The sequence below is a fragment of the Dasypus novemcinctus genome, chromosome 17 (assembly GCF_030445035.2).
Source record: "Dasypus novemcinctus isolate mDasNov1 chromosome 17, mDasNov1.1.hap2, whole genome shotgun sequence".
NCBI lineage: Eukaryota > Metazoa > Chordata > Mammalia > Cingulata > Dasypodidae > Dasypus > Dasypus novemcinctus.
In genome coordinates, this window is record NC_080689.1 from 5,705,465 (window position 1) to 5,724,091 (window position 18,627).

The 18,627-nt window shown below is 45.5% G+C and overlaps 1 protein-coding gene across 5 annotated transcripts in view; it reads right to left on the reverse strand.

Annotated features, from left to right (window-relative positions):
* The window catches only part of AFF3 (ALF transcription elongation factor 3), a 563,374-nt gene that overhangs the window by 102,956 nt on the left and 441,791 nt on the right, over positions 1 to 18,627 (reverse strand). For all 5 annotated transcript variants that reach the window (XM_058278184.2, XM_058278185.2, XM_058278182.2 and 2 more), the window contains one exon: positions 13,753 to 13,804. In XM_058278184.2, the coding sequence (XP_058134167.1) occupies positions 13,753 to 13,804 (52 nt within the window). The remainder of the gene's footprint in view (positions 1 to 13,752; positions 13,805 to 18,627) is intronic.

Genomic DNA, 18,627 nt, shown 5'->3' on the forward strand with positions numbered 1-18,627 from the left:
TCCTTGGTACAAGGTCTAACCAACAGCACTGGCATCCAAATGCTTGACAAATATAATGGCACCTGTTGACCAAGCCATAATGGAGCCCCTCCTGAACCCTGGGAGGTGGTGGGGTTCGCCTTTAACTCATTCTTTCATTCATTCAATTCAGTCTCATTCCAAAAGCATTTTGCATCAGAGGGTGGGACCACTGAATTGCCAACTGGGCTTTATTTTTAAACATAGATTCCTTGAAGAAGCATAACATTTATTCAAGCTTCTTTTAGTACAATTAAAACCAGATATTCTTTGGTTAAAAAAAAAAAAGAAGTCAGTGGTTTGCTTTAAATGGGCATCATCCTTCAATAGCCAATTACTTTTTTAGACAAAAGGATATAACAAGTTTTTCTTGAATTATTATTTTGTTAAAATCAAAATGGCACTCTCTGTGAAACTTTTTTCTATAAGAAATTTTTTAAAATTCTTGTGTTCTTTAGCAAAGGCAAAATAAGAGAATATCTACACAAAGACCCCTGAGAGACAGGGGTGAGTGACCAGTCTCTAACCTTCTGTTCCAAACACAACAATTTTGTCCTCTTAAAAAACATGTTTGCAAGACTCAACTCTCATTCACTATGGGTTTGGCTCTATTTTTACCTCATGTTCTCAAAATTTCAGGCTGCTTTGGAGGATAGAGTTATATGAATAACAATATGTTACCTTTAATCCAGAGCCTTCTTATTCTATGCGTCAGACTGGGGCACAGGGAAGGGTACAAGTTTAAGTTCTGGGCCCCCCAAGCTTTGTTATTATTTCCAGAATTTATCTAAGTAGTGTAAGTTCACTGTAGAAAATATTAGCACAGAGAACAAGTAAGAAAAGGGTACCCAAACCTCCACCACTTGGCGATAACTTTGTTTTTTCATATACTACAATTTCTTTTTAAAAAATTTTTTGTATTTTTTAAATTGTAATTTTTGGAAGATACATAGATCACAAAAAATGTTACATTAAAAAAATAAGAGGTTCTCATATACCTCATACCCACCCCATCCCACTCCTCCCACATCAACAACCTCTTTCATCATTGTGGCACATCCATTGCATTTGGTGAATACATTTTTTTAGAGCATTGCTGCACCGCATAGATTATAGTTTACATCGTAGTGTACACTCCTCCCCAGCCCATTCAGTGGGTTATGGCAGGATATATAATGTCCAGCATCTGTCCCTGCAGTATCATTTAGGACAACTCCAAGTCCCGAAATGCCCCCATAAAACTATTAATACCATTAGCAGTTTGGTGTAAATCTAGTCTCCAGTGCTGTATTTGAAAGAAGCACAAGCATCATATGGAAGACTTGAAAAATGATGTGTAACCGTTTCTTGATGTGAGCGGGGAGCAGGTTCATGACACTGCAAGCTCCCTGGGAATCTTCTGATCTGTCTTCTCTAGTTCCCAGGCAGTGGGCACCTGGCCCATTCTCTCATCTCCTTTTCCCTCAGCCCCAGCCCACTATTCTCACCTTCTGGCACACTGGGGATTTATTCTTCCTTTAATTAGCTCCCTGCCTTTTCTCATGTAAAATCTATTTCCTTGGCTTCTTCCCAGACTCCTCTCCTTCTATTACCTAAATCAGCATAAAAAAGTGCCAACCATGCAAATCAAGTCTCCCTGGGGAGAAGGGGAGGTGGGGAGGGGAAGAGAATGGGGTCACGATGTTAAAACGTAGACTTTCATATTTTCTACTATTATAGATCAGGCATCTATATTAATACATGTTAATACTTTTGTCCAGCTACGTGAAGGTATTGAAAGAGATGCTCTGAGGTCAGCTTGCCCAAGAGCCTGGCAGTAATGGCACGCTGCCAGCGAGCTCTCCTGAGAGGAGGTGCCTGCGGCTGCAGGTGGAAGGGAGAGCCGCCAGGTGGATTTTGAGTGGTGCCAGTTTCAGTGGGAAGAGGACTGATGGACCACACGGTGATGCTAACAAAAGATGCAAAGCTTTCTGTGGGACTGCCCACGAGGAGGAGGTCACCATTTAAACAGGGGCTTGCAAGGGAGGACGGAGGATTTTAGGTTTCTTAGACTAACCTCCCCTCAGCATAATTATAGTGTTTATCTCGGAGGTTGCCAGAAACTCCTGGGGAAATACTCTTTTTGGTTTTTTCAAAAATTAATTTCTCTCCCCTTCCTCACTCCCCTCCCCTGTTGTGTGCTCTCTGTGTCCATTCACTGTGTGCTCTTCTGTGCCCACTTGTATTCTTGTTGGCAGCACCGGGAATCTGTCTCTCTTTTTGTTTGTCATCTTGCTGCATCAGCTCTCCATGTCTGCTGTGCCACTCCTGGGCAGGCTGAACTTTTTTCGGGCTGGGGTGCACTCCTTGTGCATGGGGCTCCCCTATGCAGGGGACACCCCTGCGTGGCAGGGCACTCCTTGTGCACATCAGCACTGCGTGTGGGCCAGCTCATCACATGGGCCAGGAGGCCCTGGGTTTGAACCCTGGACCTCCCATGTGGTAGGCGGATGCACTATCTATTGAGCCAAATCTGCTTCCAGGGAAATAATCTTTCTATCTCCAGGGCATCAACACAAGGCTATATATACAAAGGAAGTGCAAAGTTTACTGAAGCATCCTCAGCCATATGTTTGAATCCACCAGTGCTGCTGGATGATGACGAAAGGGCCGGACTTGGCTGGCAGGTTCTCAGAGGGGAGGGGTCCCTTGTGAGGGTGTCAGGAACCTGCGAATTCTTGGACAGGACAGTGGCAAAGCAATCGTGCGTTCCAGATGTTTCTGTGCATGTGTGTGTGTGTGTGAGCATGCATATCTAGCTATCATTTCAAAAGTGAAAGCAGGGAGCAGATGTAGCTCAAGTGGTTGAGTGCCTGCTTCCCATATACAAGGTCCTGGGTTCAATCCCCTGGTACCTCCTTTAAAAAAAAAAAGTGAAGGCAGACACAAGAATAACCATCAGGCTTCAAACCGATGGTGTGGCCTGCAGATACTCCACAGGTCTGGGAATTTACTTATCTGTCTTCCCTAGTTCTCAGGCAGTGGGGCATCTGGCATGTGCATGGCGGTGCTGGGCCACTTGTCCAGGTGAGGTGGTGACTTACTTTCTGGGAGGCTGCCTGACCTCCAGGTAACACTGGAATCGGGCTCAGTCTATTTTCTAGGGGTCAGCGACTAAGTTTCCGGGCAAAGAAATGGAAAGTAAATCATTGGTGATAAATGCTAAATTCTAAAAATGCAGGCTGACCTCCTTCTAGAACAGTTCCAGTCTTGCTTAGATGACGTGTCACAGTAACTGGACTATGGGGTGGTGTTGGTGTAGCTTCTTGGCTCTGCCGAGTCCAGCTGGTTATTTAGATTCTGTCTGGGTAACGGATCAAGGGGTGGTGTTGGGCACGGGAAGACCCTTGTGCTCAGGGATTGTGGCTTCAGAACGGTCTCCCCTGCGGACGAAAGCAGTGACAGCCACCTGGAGGGTCTACCGCGGCTTTGTGAGCTGCTCCTCTGGGCTTTGGCCATCCATCTGCTCCTGGACCTGACCTCACAGGGTGATTCCAGCACAAGCCAGACCTTGAGCACGGAGGCCGCAGTGGGGATGGCTCACTAATGACTCTGGTTTTTGACCCAGTGGGTGAGGACTGGAATTAGTCACTTCTCATTTTGCTGGGTTTGCCAAATGCCTTTTGGTGGCACCCATTCACTTTCCACCCACCTTAACAAGCAGCTGAGTATCATGCATGCAACCAGGGCCAAAGTCGTGGAAAAGAAACGTCATTTTGTTCTTGTTTGAAAAAAATATGAATGTAACAGATGTTTTGGTAGTTTTGTCAAAAATGCAACCTGTGTTTAAGAAACAAAATCTAAATCTGGCTTTATGCTTCAGTTAGACCTTTCTTCCCCCCCTCAAATAAGATACCAATACTTGAAGATAAAAATAGGTTTGTAATAGTCTCATAATTGTATGCTGCCCACCAGTATGTGATATAAGAGGAAGCTGAACTGATTCTGATTGTGTTAGTACTGGTTTTAGTATTTTCACTTCTCAAATGAACTTTGAAGTTCATATTTGAGAAAGTGCTTTCACATACACTACTTCATAAACACACACTCTTCCTTCGACAGCCTTGGATTTTTAGAACAAAGTTCAGGTTGAGAGAGGAGGCTCACAGAGACCCGTCTCTGAATCAGACCTCCCCGGGGAGATGTTCTGGCTATGCCGGCATTTTCACAGCTTTCGAGTGTGGAGGGATGGTGTCTGGTGGCATGACAGCTGAAAACTGTCTTGTCCGTGTTTCACTAAACAACCTGGTGGCGGCAGAGCTGGGAAGTGCCAAGAGGAACTGAATCACCACAGACAGCTTTGCCCCAGGTAGAAACAACAGGCTAAGAGAGTCTCCTGAGAACAGCTGTGCTGAGATAACTGGCCCCGCTTGGAGAAGATTTGGGATAAACAAAAAACTTCTCAAGAGCAGATCTAGACCAAACACCCGGTGATTTTAGGTAAATCTGTCAGTGTATGAAACCACCCATGTCTAGACATGATGCAAAGCATGTGCTGTGAGGAGGAACTGCTTCTGAAGATGCCATTGAAGAAAAAGAAGTCACCAGACCAGGGGCCATCCCACTGAGTTAAACTGGGAGCGTTGTCCAGAGGGAGAACTCGGCTTCTGCGGCCACCCAGCAGCCCTGCTGGTGGCTGCACTGGGGCAGAGCGCACCTTCAAAGGGTGGGACACAGCTCCTCTTCTGATCACCTGGTGGAGATTCCGTTTTGGTGGTTTTGGTCCCCACCATTAAGGAAAATGTGGTTCCATTTCCAAGATGGCACTTCTTCAACTTAACAAAGGCAGTGTTCTCCATTCTTGTGTTAATTGTAGCTTTGCCCAAATTAAATGGACCATTTTCAAATTTATATAATTTTCTCATTTTCCAGCTTTCCATTTCAGATCTTCACACTGAAATTAGGTACATCTTGGCCCGTTGGTTAGCTACAATTAAACCTACATAAAACTCAATTAGGTTCCTTTAGGAGGTCTGAGAAAATACCTTAGGAAGCAGGGTTGTGGACCTTTCTATGTCTGTGCTCAGAGACATTTAAGTTGGCTGATTGTTTCAATTTTGGAAACTACAGTTGAGACAGGCCGATTGCATTTCCACATCTCTGTCTCTGCTTGTGCTTTCTGTAAGTTTTTATAAAGAGTGGTATGATGTGGTAACACTGGCCATCAAAAAAGAATTTGTGCATTTGCTTCTAGTTACAGCTAAATTTTATATATAAAAACAATAACTAAGCTAAGCTTTTGGGCTGTTCAAAAAAAAAAAAACACCCACACACACAAACCAAAAAGTCTCCTGCTGAGATATTTGAGTTTCACTGATTGTGAGCAAAGGCTCAAATATATGATGCCTTCAACATAGAGGACAAAGACGGGTAGGTGGGAGTCATCACTGAGAAGGGATGTGCTGTTTCCACATTAAAAAGAACTAGCTTGGCAGTTAGACCAAAATAAAAACAAGCCTGAACTACTCTTTCTTTTCTATATTGCTATTAAGTTTGTTCTATATAATAAATGCTCAGTTTTTATAGTCATTTAGAACGGGGCATTTCTTGGCTTTTAAAGTTTACTTTAAATGCTTTTTTGAGAACTGTTTTTTACGGTTAAATTAGCCTACCGAAATATTACACATGTGCAATTCATCGAGACCAACGAGCCATGTTTGGCACCTAGTAGGCATTCAAAACTATTCTCAGAATGAATTTTGTGTAAAAATTTTCTAGCTCTTGTTTAACTCTAAATGACAATAACAAAACAGTTCATTGCTAATGTAGGAGAAATTTGATTTTGGAGCCTTGCCCCTCAAGCCTGGTCCTGATTACGGCTTCCACTCCTGCTTATCCAATTCTACACAATTTTGGCAGAGTTCAAGAGCACATACCAGGGTGTTGGCTTTTATGAATCTCTTGGGATGTGAATGTCAAGCTGACTGGATGAACTTTGGCCACAAATCCCAGACGAGCACAATGACTCTATTTATTCAGACTTAGCTGCCTGAACGCAGATCGACTCTGCGGGTAATAAATTTTCACAGGCCAAGAACTTCAGCACCAACCCAGCTGATCCTGAGAGGACAAACACACCCCGGGAAGTGGAGTTGGGTTGCAAAAATCTCCCACCTTATTATTGCACGCCTGCATATGGTTCAGCTAGTTTACGTGGTCACTGATTGACATGCAGTGCCAGTGGCTTCAGAGGTTCTTTCTAGAAGCTTTGACATCTGGTATGCCATTGTCATATTGGAAAGGAACAAGGGAAGAAAAACGAACCACTCCTATTACAATTGGCAATCTGTTTTTACTATTACACCCCAAAATGGTGGTAGTTATCCGGTGATGTCTACAGCGCAGAACAGAGCATTGAGATGGGAATGTTTTTTGCATCACCTCACGATAAACTGGGGGAAACAGAAAGCCATTGGACCATCCAGTGCTCGGAGCAATCGTACCTGCAGTCTTGACATCTTGATGCATTGAGGATTTAAATTCTTGCTGAGACACAATTATTACTCGATGCATTATAAATAAAGGTAAGAATGGGCTCCTTAACTTGCAGATTTATGTTAACTACCTAGATATCTATTAAATGAATTGTGTGCTCTCCAAATATTGATTGGGGATTAAAAGGTAACTTTTCTTCAGCGTGTAAGAAATAAATTATGCCAAAAGGAAAAATTCCACTGCCTGTAAAATTGGAAGTGTCAGTTTAAGTGGATAAACTATGCTCATTTAAGGGAAAAAATGCAGTTATATAATTAAAATGAAAAGACTGCCTAATATGTGTGGATAATGTAATTACTGGAAGCTGCAGGCACATATGGAGCTCTTCATTTCTGATCCATGCTCCCTTCCTCATGAGCTCATAATCGATCTGTCATCTCAGAGACACTGTCCGCAGTTGATACTATCTCGGCTGCTTCTTGCTGAAAGTCTTAAATCTGCATCCCTCTCCTCATGCTATAGGAATTTCATCTAGATATTTGCTTCTGTCCTATCTCCCAAGCTTTCATTGGTTTGAGAGGCAGAACTCATCTCTCTCTCTCTCTCTTTTTTCACCAAATGGGAAGACATGTAATACAATTCATCTCTCCCTTCCACACCATCTAAAATCTCCTCTAGTATTTAGCTCCCTCAGGAATAATTTTGCCTTAAATTTTCTAATTCCTTCACATTAGCCTTTGGAATTGTTAAAACCAAGAGTTACAGAAGAGGAGATCAAACCAAGTGCTATCTGTATCACTTATCCTTGATTTACACAGAAGTCAGATTCTCAAATTGTCTGTCCTATTTCCAGTTGTCCCTCATCAAGTATCTAAAGACTGGCCTGAGAAACTCCTGCCACAACCCCAGCTTTAGAGATGGAGGTAAAATTCTGCTTCCCTTGAAAGGGAAGGCTGAGGAAAAACCCATTCTCTTGGTTTGGCTGGCCTCTGTTTGAGATAACTTATGGTGAAAACGTTTCCTCAGTATGGCTTGGTGTTATTTCTGTTTAAGAAGGGGTTATAGACATTCCCATGGAGATGGGATAGATGCTTTTCTCTTCATTAGGTTACCTGCACATTACTCTATAGACAATGATCTTTTGTTGTATATTTCTGTCATCTCTGTCATCACCTTTGACATTTGAATATGACTAAGTAAAAACAATCATATAAGAGAAATAAGAAATAAAGTTAGAGTAAAGGTCAACTTTGATACTTTGTATCAAAAGTAACTTTTATACTAGACAATGGACAATTGATGGTAGGAAACACCATCAATTCAATTCAGCATTTTGCCTTTATTTCTGCATCCATTCAACAATATTTAGCACCTCTTCTGTGCCAGACACAGTCCCTTCCCTCAGGAAACTTCCAGTCTAGTTGTTACAACAGGTACTAAAAAAGTAAACACATGAATACATAATAAAAAGGATGATAAAACCTAAGAAGGTAGGTTAAGGTTGCCATGAGAAAGACTAACTAGGAGTCCAATTTAGATAAGGGGGAGGCCTCTCTGAGGAAGTAAAAATTATCCTGTACCTACAAGTTGAGCCAGGCAATAAATAAGAGAACTTGTGGAGGTCGTGAGGCAGCTGAGCTTGAGAAAGGAGGTGAGAAAGGCCTATGTGGCTGAAGGGCAAAGAATGGGTTCAATGTGATGTGAAGGAGAAGAGGGGAGCAGAGAAGCCAGGCTATGCGGTGGGGGGGGGGGGGGGGGGTACTGGCCACGCTATGTGTTCTGGATTTTATCCTAAAGAGAGTGGGCAACCTACCTAAGAGTTTTAGGTCAAGGCATGACTTGATCTGATTTACATTTCTAAAAGCTTGCTTTGGGGAGGCTGTATGATACAGGGAGAAGTGTAGAAATATGGTAGTTTATACTACAGTGCTTTAAACTAGCCAGGATGGGAAGAAGTGGGTAGACTGATACTTAATTTTGAAGGTCAGATTTATAAGACTTGGAGATAAAGGAACACCTGAGTGAGGAGTTGTCATTTTTTAGGTTTGAACAGTTGGGTGTCTGGAAGTACTAGTTTTGGAAATGGGAACAAAGACGAGAGGAATGTCTTTGTCTATGTGTGGGGGAAGAGGTGTGGCAAAGATTGGAAAACCATTCTGGAAAGACTGAGTGTGAAGTGCTTGTGAGAAGTCCCAAGTGGAAAAGTCAAATAGGTCTGAAGTTTGGAAGAAAGTTCTGAGTCGAAGACATCGCTTTAGAAATTGTCAGATAGAAACTGAAAGCCATGGGAATGGACGAGACCACCAAGAGTCAGGGCCAAATGCTGGAAGATTCAACACTGGGGATTTGGTGGAGGAGGAACAGTCAGCAAAGGAGCCTGAGAAGAAGCAGTTGGAGAAGCAGGGACCAAACTAGGAGAATGCGTTTCAAAAGCACATACTTCAGGAAGGAAGAAGTGGACGGTTTTCAGTGCTATACATCTTCTGGTAACATGAAGGACTGAAAAGAGCCCAGTACATTTGGCTCTGTGGGGGTCGCTGGTGACCCAACAAGGAGCAGTTCTGGTGGAGTGGTGGGGCAGAAAGAATCAAAGGAACAAATCCCCCAAGAAACAGAGGAAAGGCAAGTCAGAGAGCCCCTGCTAGGGATGGACTTTTAATAGGAGGAGGACAGCTTCCTTGATTAATTTACAAAAATTAAAATCACAGAGAGTGTATTTACTGACCACAATGGAACTGAACTAAAAATCAATAATGAAAAATAATTACAGGAAATCTACAAACATTTGGAAATTAAACAACACTCTTCAAAATAATCCATGAGTCAAAGAGTTAGTCTTGTTGAGTCTGAATGACAATGAAAATACAACATATCAATATTTGTGGGATGCAGTTAAAGCACTGCCAAGAGTGAAATTTATAGCACTGAGGGCTTACATAGAAGAATTCGAGTCTCAGATCAATAATCTAAGCTCTCACTTTAAGAAATTAAGAAAAGAAGAATAAAACAAACCCAAAGGAAGCAGGAGGGAAATAATAAGGATAAGAAATCAATGAAATTGATAAAGAAAACTAAACAGAGAAATCTAATGAGACAAATAACAAGTTCTTTGAAAAGATCAATAGAATTGACAAACCTCTAAGTAAGAATGACAAAGTAGAAAAAAGGAGATAATGATCAGTATCAGGAATGAAACAGAGGTTAAAATTATAGACCTTGTTGACATCAGAGGATAATAAAGGAATATTAGCAACTCTACACACTTAATTATGTACACTTAGATAACACGGATGGACTAATTCCGTGATGAGTGCATACTGCCAACTTGCTCAATACAAAAGAGAATTCGAATAGCCCTGTACTATAAAGATAATTTAACTTTAAATTTTAAAAAACTCCTGAAAAAAAGTCTCCAAGCCCATATGGCCTTACTGGAAAATTCTGCCAAACATGTGAAAGAAGATTTAACACCTGTTCATCACAATCTCTTTCAGAAAAAGGAAGAGGAGGGACTACTTCCCAATTTATTTTATAAGGCCATTATTACCTTGATATAAAAACCAGACAATAGTGCAAAAAAAGAAGCCTTCAGATCAATTTCCCAAGAATATATAAAGGCAAATGTGCACTGAGGATGTGGAGCAGCTGGACTTCTCTGACACTGCTGGTGGGATTGTCGATTGGAACAACCTTTTGGGAAGATGGTTTGGGATCAGCAGAAGTGCTCCCACGTGTTCCCCGGAAGAGCCATACAAGGGTGAGAGGAAACCCCCAATGCTGACATGCCCACCAGCAGTAGAAGGGGTACGTCGATTACGGCTTCCGCATCTCACAGAGTATGATGCAGCAAGGGAAGGTGAGCACCTCGAAGACCTGCAACCACATGCATGAAACTCACAAGCACAACGGTGAGCGAAAGAAGCCAGACACCCGAGCACATGCGACATGATTCCGCTGATACGGATTTCAGAAACAAGCAAAAATACTCAATGGCACGAGAAAACCGGAAATGGCAAGTCTTTTGGGGTGTGGTGGTGGGCAGGGAGCGGGGGGGGGGTCCTGGGGGGCTGGGATCTGGGAGCCTGTTCCATAAGCCCGTTGGGTATATGCCTCTTCATTGAGTGGTCTACTTGGGATCCATGCCCTTTTCTCCATGCACGCCGTATTCAGTGATAAATGGACTAAGAAAAAGCTGAACAGATCTGGCACCATGAAGACGATGGATGATTTCAGGCTTGGCTGAAGTGGCAGGCTTTGAGGCACTAATGTTTTTCCCGTTTTTAGGCATGGGGTCCCTGGAGCGGCCGGGCCAGGGCTGCAGGCTACCAAGTAGCAGAGGAGGGTCCTGAGCGCAGGCAGCTGTGCGTGCAGCGTTAGGTGCTCTCTTATCTTTGAGAGCGCAAAGGCCATGAGGGGAGGAGGACACAGCGGGCAGGAGCATCCAAAGGAACCAGAGTCTGGGACTGTTTGAGGAAGGGTCAACAGGGGCGGCTCCTGAGGGCGCTCGGGGACATCCCGGGACTGCAGTGGCTTTGCAGGTCAGGAGCCAAGCAAAGACAGCCAGGTTCATATAAGAAAACTGTCAGGCTTTCAGCATTCTGTTTCTCACAGGGAGGAAACGTACAATACATTTTGGAAAGATTTGGGGGTAAGGGCCAAATTCTGATTATGCCTGGAAAACTCATTTACAGCACATGAGGGCCATGAAGGAGGGGGGGGCTGGTATGTGTGTGTGTGTGTGTCATGGGCACCGGCTCCAGTCTCTCAAGGCAAAATCATATTTTGGCTTTGGAGAGGAAAAATCACCCTATCATTAGTCTTGTTTGAAAGCAGGGGAATCACTCTTTTTTGATTAGGCCAGGGTGTAATTAGAGGCCAAAGCAGGATAGCTTAATATAATTAGTGCTGAAGCAGTAACTTAAACTACCACATACAAAACTGTGGCTGGAGTCTTAGGAGAAAGGGATTACTGTATCAAAAGCATCCATTCCCTGAGCTCCTTTTATCGCAAAGGATAGGAAGATGTGGGGTACGCATAGTGGGGCCAGTGCTGGAAAAGAGGATCTGACCTCCCAATGGCTACCATGAGACGGGAGTAGCTAAATAAAGCACAACATGTCTAATAAAACTTCGTACTGCCTCAGAGAATGCATATATCTTTTTTCTTTTTTTGAGGTGCTGGGGCCAGGAATTGAACCCTGGATCATGTATGTGGGAAGCAGGTGCTTGACCACTTGAGCTACATCCGCTCCCCAGTATAATACATTCTTTTTTAAAATTTTTAGTTAGGCCAGTAAAAAGAATTCATTTGGGAAATGGGGGAAAGAACAGAGCTTGATGAGAAATGGGAGAGAAAGATGGAAAGATACACCAAGATTGGGTGGGGGCTTCTCCAGGCAGAGGGTGTCGATACATTCTTTTTTTTCCCCAAGATTTATTTTATTTTTATTTATCCCACCCCTTCCACCCCTTGCCGTCTGCGCTCGCTGTCTGCTCTCTGTGTCCATTTGCTGCACATTCTTCCGTGTCTGCTTGTCTTTCCTTGTCTTCTTTTTAGGAGGCACCGGAAACTGATCCTGCGACCTCTGGCGTGGGAGAGACGCACTCAGTCGCTTGAGCCGCCTCCGCTCCCTGGTCTGTTCTGTCTCTTGCTGTCTCTCCTCTGCATCTCCCTTTGTTGCATCATCTTGCTGCGCCAGCTCTCCCCGGCGCGGGCAGTCAGCTTTCCACCATGCAGGCCAGCTCGCCTTTACCAGGAAGCCTCAGGAATCAAATCTGGGGCCTCCCAGATGGCAGATGAGAGCCGAACTGCTTGAGCCACTTCCGCTTCCCGAAAACTTTCCTGATAATGAATTTTTCTTATGTGGAGTTTTCAGTAGAAATATTTCCTGGAAATGTTCAGGATCACTTCCAGTTAAGAAAGGCTCGCTAAATGAAATGGCCTTTGAAACCTTTTTCTAATATAATGTATAAGACAATTTACAAGTTTTTTAGGATTGACTCCACAAAGTTTCTATCTGAGCCTCTCACTGGGCAAAAACCAAAAGCAAATGAAATCATTTGCCTGGAGTCACATTCAAGTGGCACCAGAGCCAGGAGTGCAATCTGTCTACATTTTTGCTAAGATTGTTGCGCAAGAGAATCTGACTACCCTGGTGTGTACATCTAGGAAAAAACTGATGTTTAAGAATCACAGCGCCAGCGGCCCTCCTTCCTTCACTTGCCATCCTGCTTTCCAGAGTCACCGAGTTCCTCCTACTTCTCTAAAACAAGGCAAGCAACCTCTTCGGCGACTTCACAAGCACATTCTGCTCACACGCTCTTCCTGAGAAATTTTCATGGACTTTTATTTCATTTTCAAATACTCTCTCCACATTATTTGTATTTGCATGTCCAGACAGCTGAATCACCTGCATAGCATTTCACGATACCACGATATAAAATACGCTATTCCTAAATCAATTAATAGTATATAAGTAATTTGTGTTGCATGTAAAAATGACTCATAAAAATGCCCTCCACATTGTCTTTATACCATCACATTTACACAAACTTGACAAAATAAAATACTGGTAATGAGAAAAAGGAAACAGAAGTGTAAGAAATCTGTCTTTATTGTTTTCGAACTTGCTTTAAAATAAACGTTTCTGAAATGCAGAAAGGAAAAGAATGAATATTAAGTGGATATTTTTCACCTTTACAGACTGATCCAGAGTATTTATAAACCCCTGACTGATGTCTCAAGCTGATAAATCAAAAACAGCGGAGGAAATTTCAAGCACATTTATCCTTTAAGACAATCTCTACCGAGAATGATTATTTCATATTCATCATTTTAGCTCACCTCTGCATTTGCTGCTTCTTAGTGTTAATAATATCTCTGTACGACTTCTCAATATTTAATGTTTTGGTGTGCCTGTTGCGTGCTGATGAAGTTAAGGCCACACCTGAGTTCCAGAAGGCCAGGTAGCTTCGCAGAGAAGAAAGGGCCTTCGTTCGCAGTCGGCCTTGTACCAGTCGGTCTCCTTGTAAGTACCCCTTGTTGGTCTCAATGTCATAAGGTCACAGAATTACAGTTTTAAGGGAAACTAGTGCCAAGCTCTTTTAACGGACTGGCCCAAGGACAGAGAAGCTGGCTGTTAGCAGAGGACAGCCCAGCATCGTGGGCACAGGACCCAGGGTTTGTGCGACTCAGTTAACACCCAAGTCCACGGCTGGCGTGGCGCATCCCAAAGCTGGCATAATCGAAGGCCATCTTACCTGCTCACTCTCCTCTTCATCGCTGCTCAGCTTGAGGTCATCTTCTAGCATCCTGAAAGAAGGAGCAAAGAGGCACAGGCGCTTAGCAAAATAACTCGGCATCTTTATTAGAGCAGCATTCCAGTATGAGTTTGTTGCCTACGGTTTTTTGTTTGTTTTTTCTGCTTTTTCCTCTTAAGCGCATTTCCTCAGATGTGCTTGGGAAACAAAAGACTGCCCCATTGTGAAAAGGAATCCTCATAAGAGTTATCTGATAAGATGGGCTGGCTCAAGAATTTGCTTTCGAAACCAGCTGACCGCACAGGGGCTGCTCTCTGCTGAGCTGTGCCACAGGGATTTCTAAGTGTTTCCTGTGAGCCTGGGCTGGCCTGGGCGGGGAGCTTTCATGAGCGCAGGTGGAGCTCTGCTGAGAGCCCTGAACCCACCAACGTGAGCTGTGAGCAAGTGCTGCTCGTGTCTTCCAGGAGCCCGGGCTCTGCGGCAGACGTATGCCCTGACACCTCCCTGCACAGGCAGGCTTCACCTTAACTGGCAAATCGAACCGAACAGGAGGCGCCTTCCTGAAAAGACTGTGAAGGCAGCTCCCCAGCCCACCCGAGGCCCCTCCAATTCTTTGCAATAGTGGACAATGAAGAAACCTATTTTGGGATCCATAAAAGTTAAAAGTCCAAAAATAAAAATAAAAAAATTAAACCCTACTATCACTGATGATAAACTTGGATTCTTACCAGGATTGCTAAATTGTTCCTTTTAGTTTTCAGATTAGTTCATCTCAATAGAAATCCTACTTGGAAGTACTGTGTGTCACAAGAAAGCTGGGCTACTCTGGGGGGGAACGGGGGGTAGTCTAGTTCTGATGAGCCCTGGGGCCCCACAGATCAGTTTGAAACCCACTCTGCCAGTGCCTCGTCCTACCTGAAGTCACCTCCCAAAGACTGTCCCTTAAAATGTGCCAGGTTTCCCTGAAAACCCAAACATGGGCTTGTCATCCTCATGTTCCTCTGAAAACTGGTCTAAGTAGTTTCAGTGACTTCTGCGGTGGTCTGTGGGCAACGTCCCAGGAGGGCAGGCCACGGTCCCCCTTCTTCCCCGTCTGGGCCTTTGGGGCCAGTCTCAACTCCCCAGCCCTTTTCCCCATTTCTAAAATGCAGGGGTGTGCTGGCCCACCCCGAAGGCCAGCTCCTGTGTTAGAGTCTCCCTATTTCAGAGGAGAAAAGCTCTTGTATTCGCTCTAGAGAACACACGTGAGAAATTAACTTCTAAGTAATATTCATGTGCCATTTAAGCCCTCACCACAAGGACACCAATTCTTTTCCTCCCAGGGATTGTGGGTGTCCAGTAGCCATGAAGCATCGTTTTCTTATTATTTAAGCCACAAACAAAACCACAGCCCTTTATCCCCAATTGCTCTCAGCATGTCATTCATTTCCCTGAGCCTCCCAGATTCATCCACTTAGGCTCAAAGAGAAGAGGCGTCTTGGTGATTTGTGGGCGCGCTGTTTGGGAATCACCTGGGAAGGGGCTGTACTTTCTGTCCTGGAGCCACCAAGGCTCACACAGTGACAGGATGAGGACAATACCAGTTTGTGGGCTGGGCTGCTGCCCAAGACTATTTTCCTACCACATGAGATGCACAAATGGCTTTTTGATGAAAAAGACCATCCTCCACCCTTCAGCCCTTCTTTTGGGGTAATGGGCCAAGTGCCATTTGGTTCGTCTCACAAGAGAGCCCTGCAAACACTGTGCGGTGGTCTCCTCGGTGGGTGGGAGAAGAGGAGGCAAGGAAGAACACACCCATTTTTAACACTTTAAAATACACGGTCATTGGTAGATGGAAGTCACGTCAAGGGTGACTGAGAAGTTCAGTCTTTATACAGGCAGCAGGATGCACGGATTGAGGGCCACTGTCCACCAGGGCACGGACCCCCAGTGTCCCTGGAGTAAGGGGCCTCAGCTGGGCGGCAAGCCAGCCTTGCGACTGCGTCACCACGTGAGGCTGGCACCATGGAAGGAACCGCAACGGGAAAAAGAGTGCGTGAGGGGCTCCTTTAGAGTGGGGAGTGAGTGTTAAAATTGTACAGAGAATGCCCTGTGGACCCCTCAGAGCAAAAAAACCAAAAACAAAACAATAAAAACAAAACTTGGATTCCCTCTTAAATTTCATCTTCGTCTTTTGAAATTTGAAATTCCCACCAGCTAGCCAATTAAGCTCCTAGTTCACGACATTTGACCCAAATAAAAAAACAGCCCACCTGCCCTAAACCCGCCCCATGGGACAAACACGCCTCCAATCAATAGGGGCCACACTAACTTCCTTTTTTTTTTTTTTAATATCTGAAATGACTTTAAAAAAATATTAAAGTCAATAGATCACAAGGAGGGAGACGGACTTTGGCCCAGTGGTTAGGGCGTCCGTCTACCACATGGGAGGTCCGCGGTTCAAGCCCCGGGCCTCCTCGACCCATGTGAAGCTGGCCCATGCGCAGTGCTGATGCGCGCAAGGAGTGCCGCGCCACACAGGGGTGTCCCCGGCGTAGGGGAGCCCCACGCGCAAGGAGTGCACCCATAAGGAGAGCCGCCCAGAGCGAAGGAGGGAGCAGCCTGCCCAGGAATGGCGCCGCCCACACTTCCCGTGCCGCTGACGACAACAGAAGCGGACAGAGAAACAAGACGCAGCAAATGGACACAGAGAACAGACAACCCGGGGAGGGGAGGGGAATTAAATAAATAAAAATAAATCTTAAAAAAAAAAAAAATAGATCACAAGGAATATTACATTAAGAAACATAAAAAAAAACCCAAACATACCAGGCTCCTATACAACCCAGTCCCCACCCTCCACATCATTTTTGTAAGTTGTATTTTTTTGAAGATACATACATCTCAAAAAAAAAGTTACATTAAAAAATATAAGAGGTTCCTGTATACCCCCCACCCCACTCCTCCCACCTCAACAACCTCCCCCATCATTGTGGCACACTCATCGCACATGGTGAACATATTTTGGAGCACTGCTGCACCACACAGATAATAGTTTACCCTGTAGTTCACACTCTCCCCAAGATTACTGGATTATGGCGGGATATATAAAGTCCAGCGTCTGACCCTGCAGTATCATTTAGGACAACTCTAATTTCCTTTTTATGCCTATAGAAATTGTTTGCCCTCCTCAGAACCTTGAACTTGAAGCTACGTTTGTACGGCAAGTGATCAGCTTTCCTTGGCTGGAGCCCAACTCTGGTGTCCTGAAGTGCCCAATAAAATGCTGAAGTCCGCAAACTTGACTCCGATTTGTCTTTTGACAGTACAGCTATTTTTGTTTTATGCATGTGCTAAACAGGCATCCGTCTGAGCCTCATGCTGCGGCAGGGAAAGGTGGGAGAAGGGAGATAACTCGATTACGGGGAGGACCACGGAATGACCTTCAGAGAATACTCAGGGACAGTGGAAAAGCACCGCCACAGCTGGTGCGGGAAGACATGGGAGGACAAAAGTCCTGCCACCACCCGGTCACCGTGCCACCACCAGTCACTGTGCCATTACTGGCTCACTGTGCCACCACTGGTCACCGTGCCACCACTGGTCACCATGCAACCACCTGGTCACTGTACCATTATCTGGCCACCATGCCACCACCAGTCACCATGCCATCACCAGGTCACCGCACCACCACTGGTCACTACGCCACTACCCAGTTACCGTGCCACCACTGGTCACTGTGCCATTACCCTGTCACCGCGCCGCCACCCAGTCACCGTGCGCCACCGGCCCTCCCCGGCAGTTCCCAGTTCCCACTCGGAAGTCATAGTTTCCGCCCCTCTTCTGCGTGGAGGGGGCGACTTTCAAGCCCTCTCTTGCATGAGGTCAGGAGGAGGAAAAGCCGAAGCCTGTGTAAGACGCTCTTCACGGGGACTGGCAGGTGCCCCGCGTGCCATTCTGAGCGGGCACTCCACCTGCATCACGTTCTCCTGCCACCCTGCGGCGGCGAGGCCTTGAATTCCTTCCCGGGTCTGCCGAGAAGCCCCTGCCCTGGGCGCGGCGTGCGCCCAGCCCTCCCAGCCCCCTGCACCGGCACCGCGTCTCAGGGCCCCGGCTCCCCGGCAGGCCGCACCCCTGGGCCCTGGCTTGTCCCCTCTCTAACGGGTCTCATCCGCCTTGTTGGCATTTCCAGGCGAAAAGCAATCGGGGACCCACCTTGCTTTGTGAATCGTCATTAGTCACTGCAGTTCTCTTTCATATTTAAAAAAAAGAATTTATACTGTTTCTGGCTGAGAGATCTCAAAATAAAGGATCAAATGTAAAGATATTTTGTGTTCAAGGAGATTTCAAGAGAAGTTAAAACCCACCTGAACTTCAGAACACCTCGGCAACGAGAAAACGTTCTTCATGCCCGTGGCAACGGAGTCCCTACATTAGAACAGCGTATCCACAGGCACGAGCCAGCCTGGGAGGGAACCATTGCCAGAACCTAAAACCACCGCCGTGGCGTGGACCACCACGGCCTCCCGCAGCCTCCGACCCGACACGGGCATGGGCTTGGGCCCCGCGGCTCAAGTCAGAGCGGGAGCCGGGCTCCTGGCCTGTGCCGGGGGAAGCCTCCCCGAGTTTGCAGTGACATTCAACCAAGTGCTCCATGTGTAAAGCTGGCCAAGACCAGAGTGGCCCCGAGGGGTCGGCGGAGTAGCCGGGGGGCCTTGTGGGCGTAGCCGAGCCAGGACGTCAGAGAAGAAGAGAGCAGGACGTGACACCAACAGTGCCAGGGTCCAAGGCGCAGCCCCCAGCCCCACTCCCACCCACTGGAGAATGTGTCTATCAGGTTCTTTGTTTCCAAAAGGAAATTGACTGGCATACAAACAAGGTGCAGACATAGCAAAA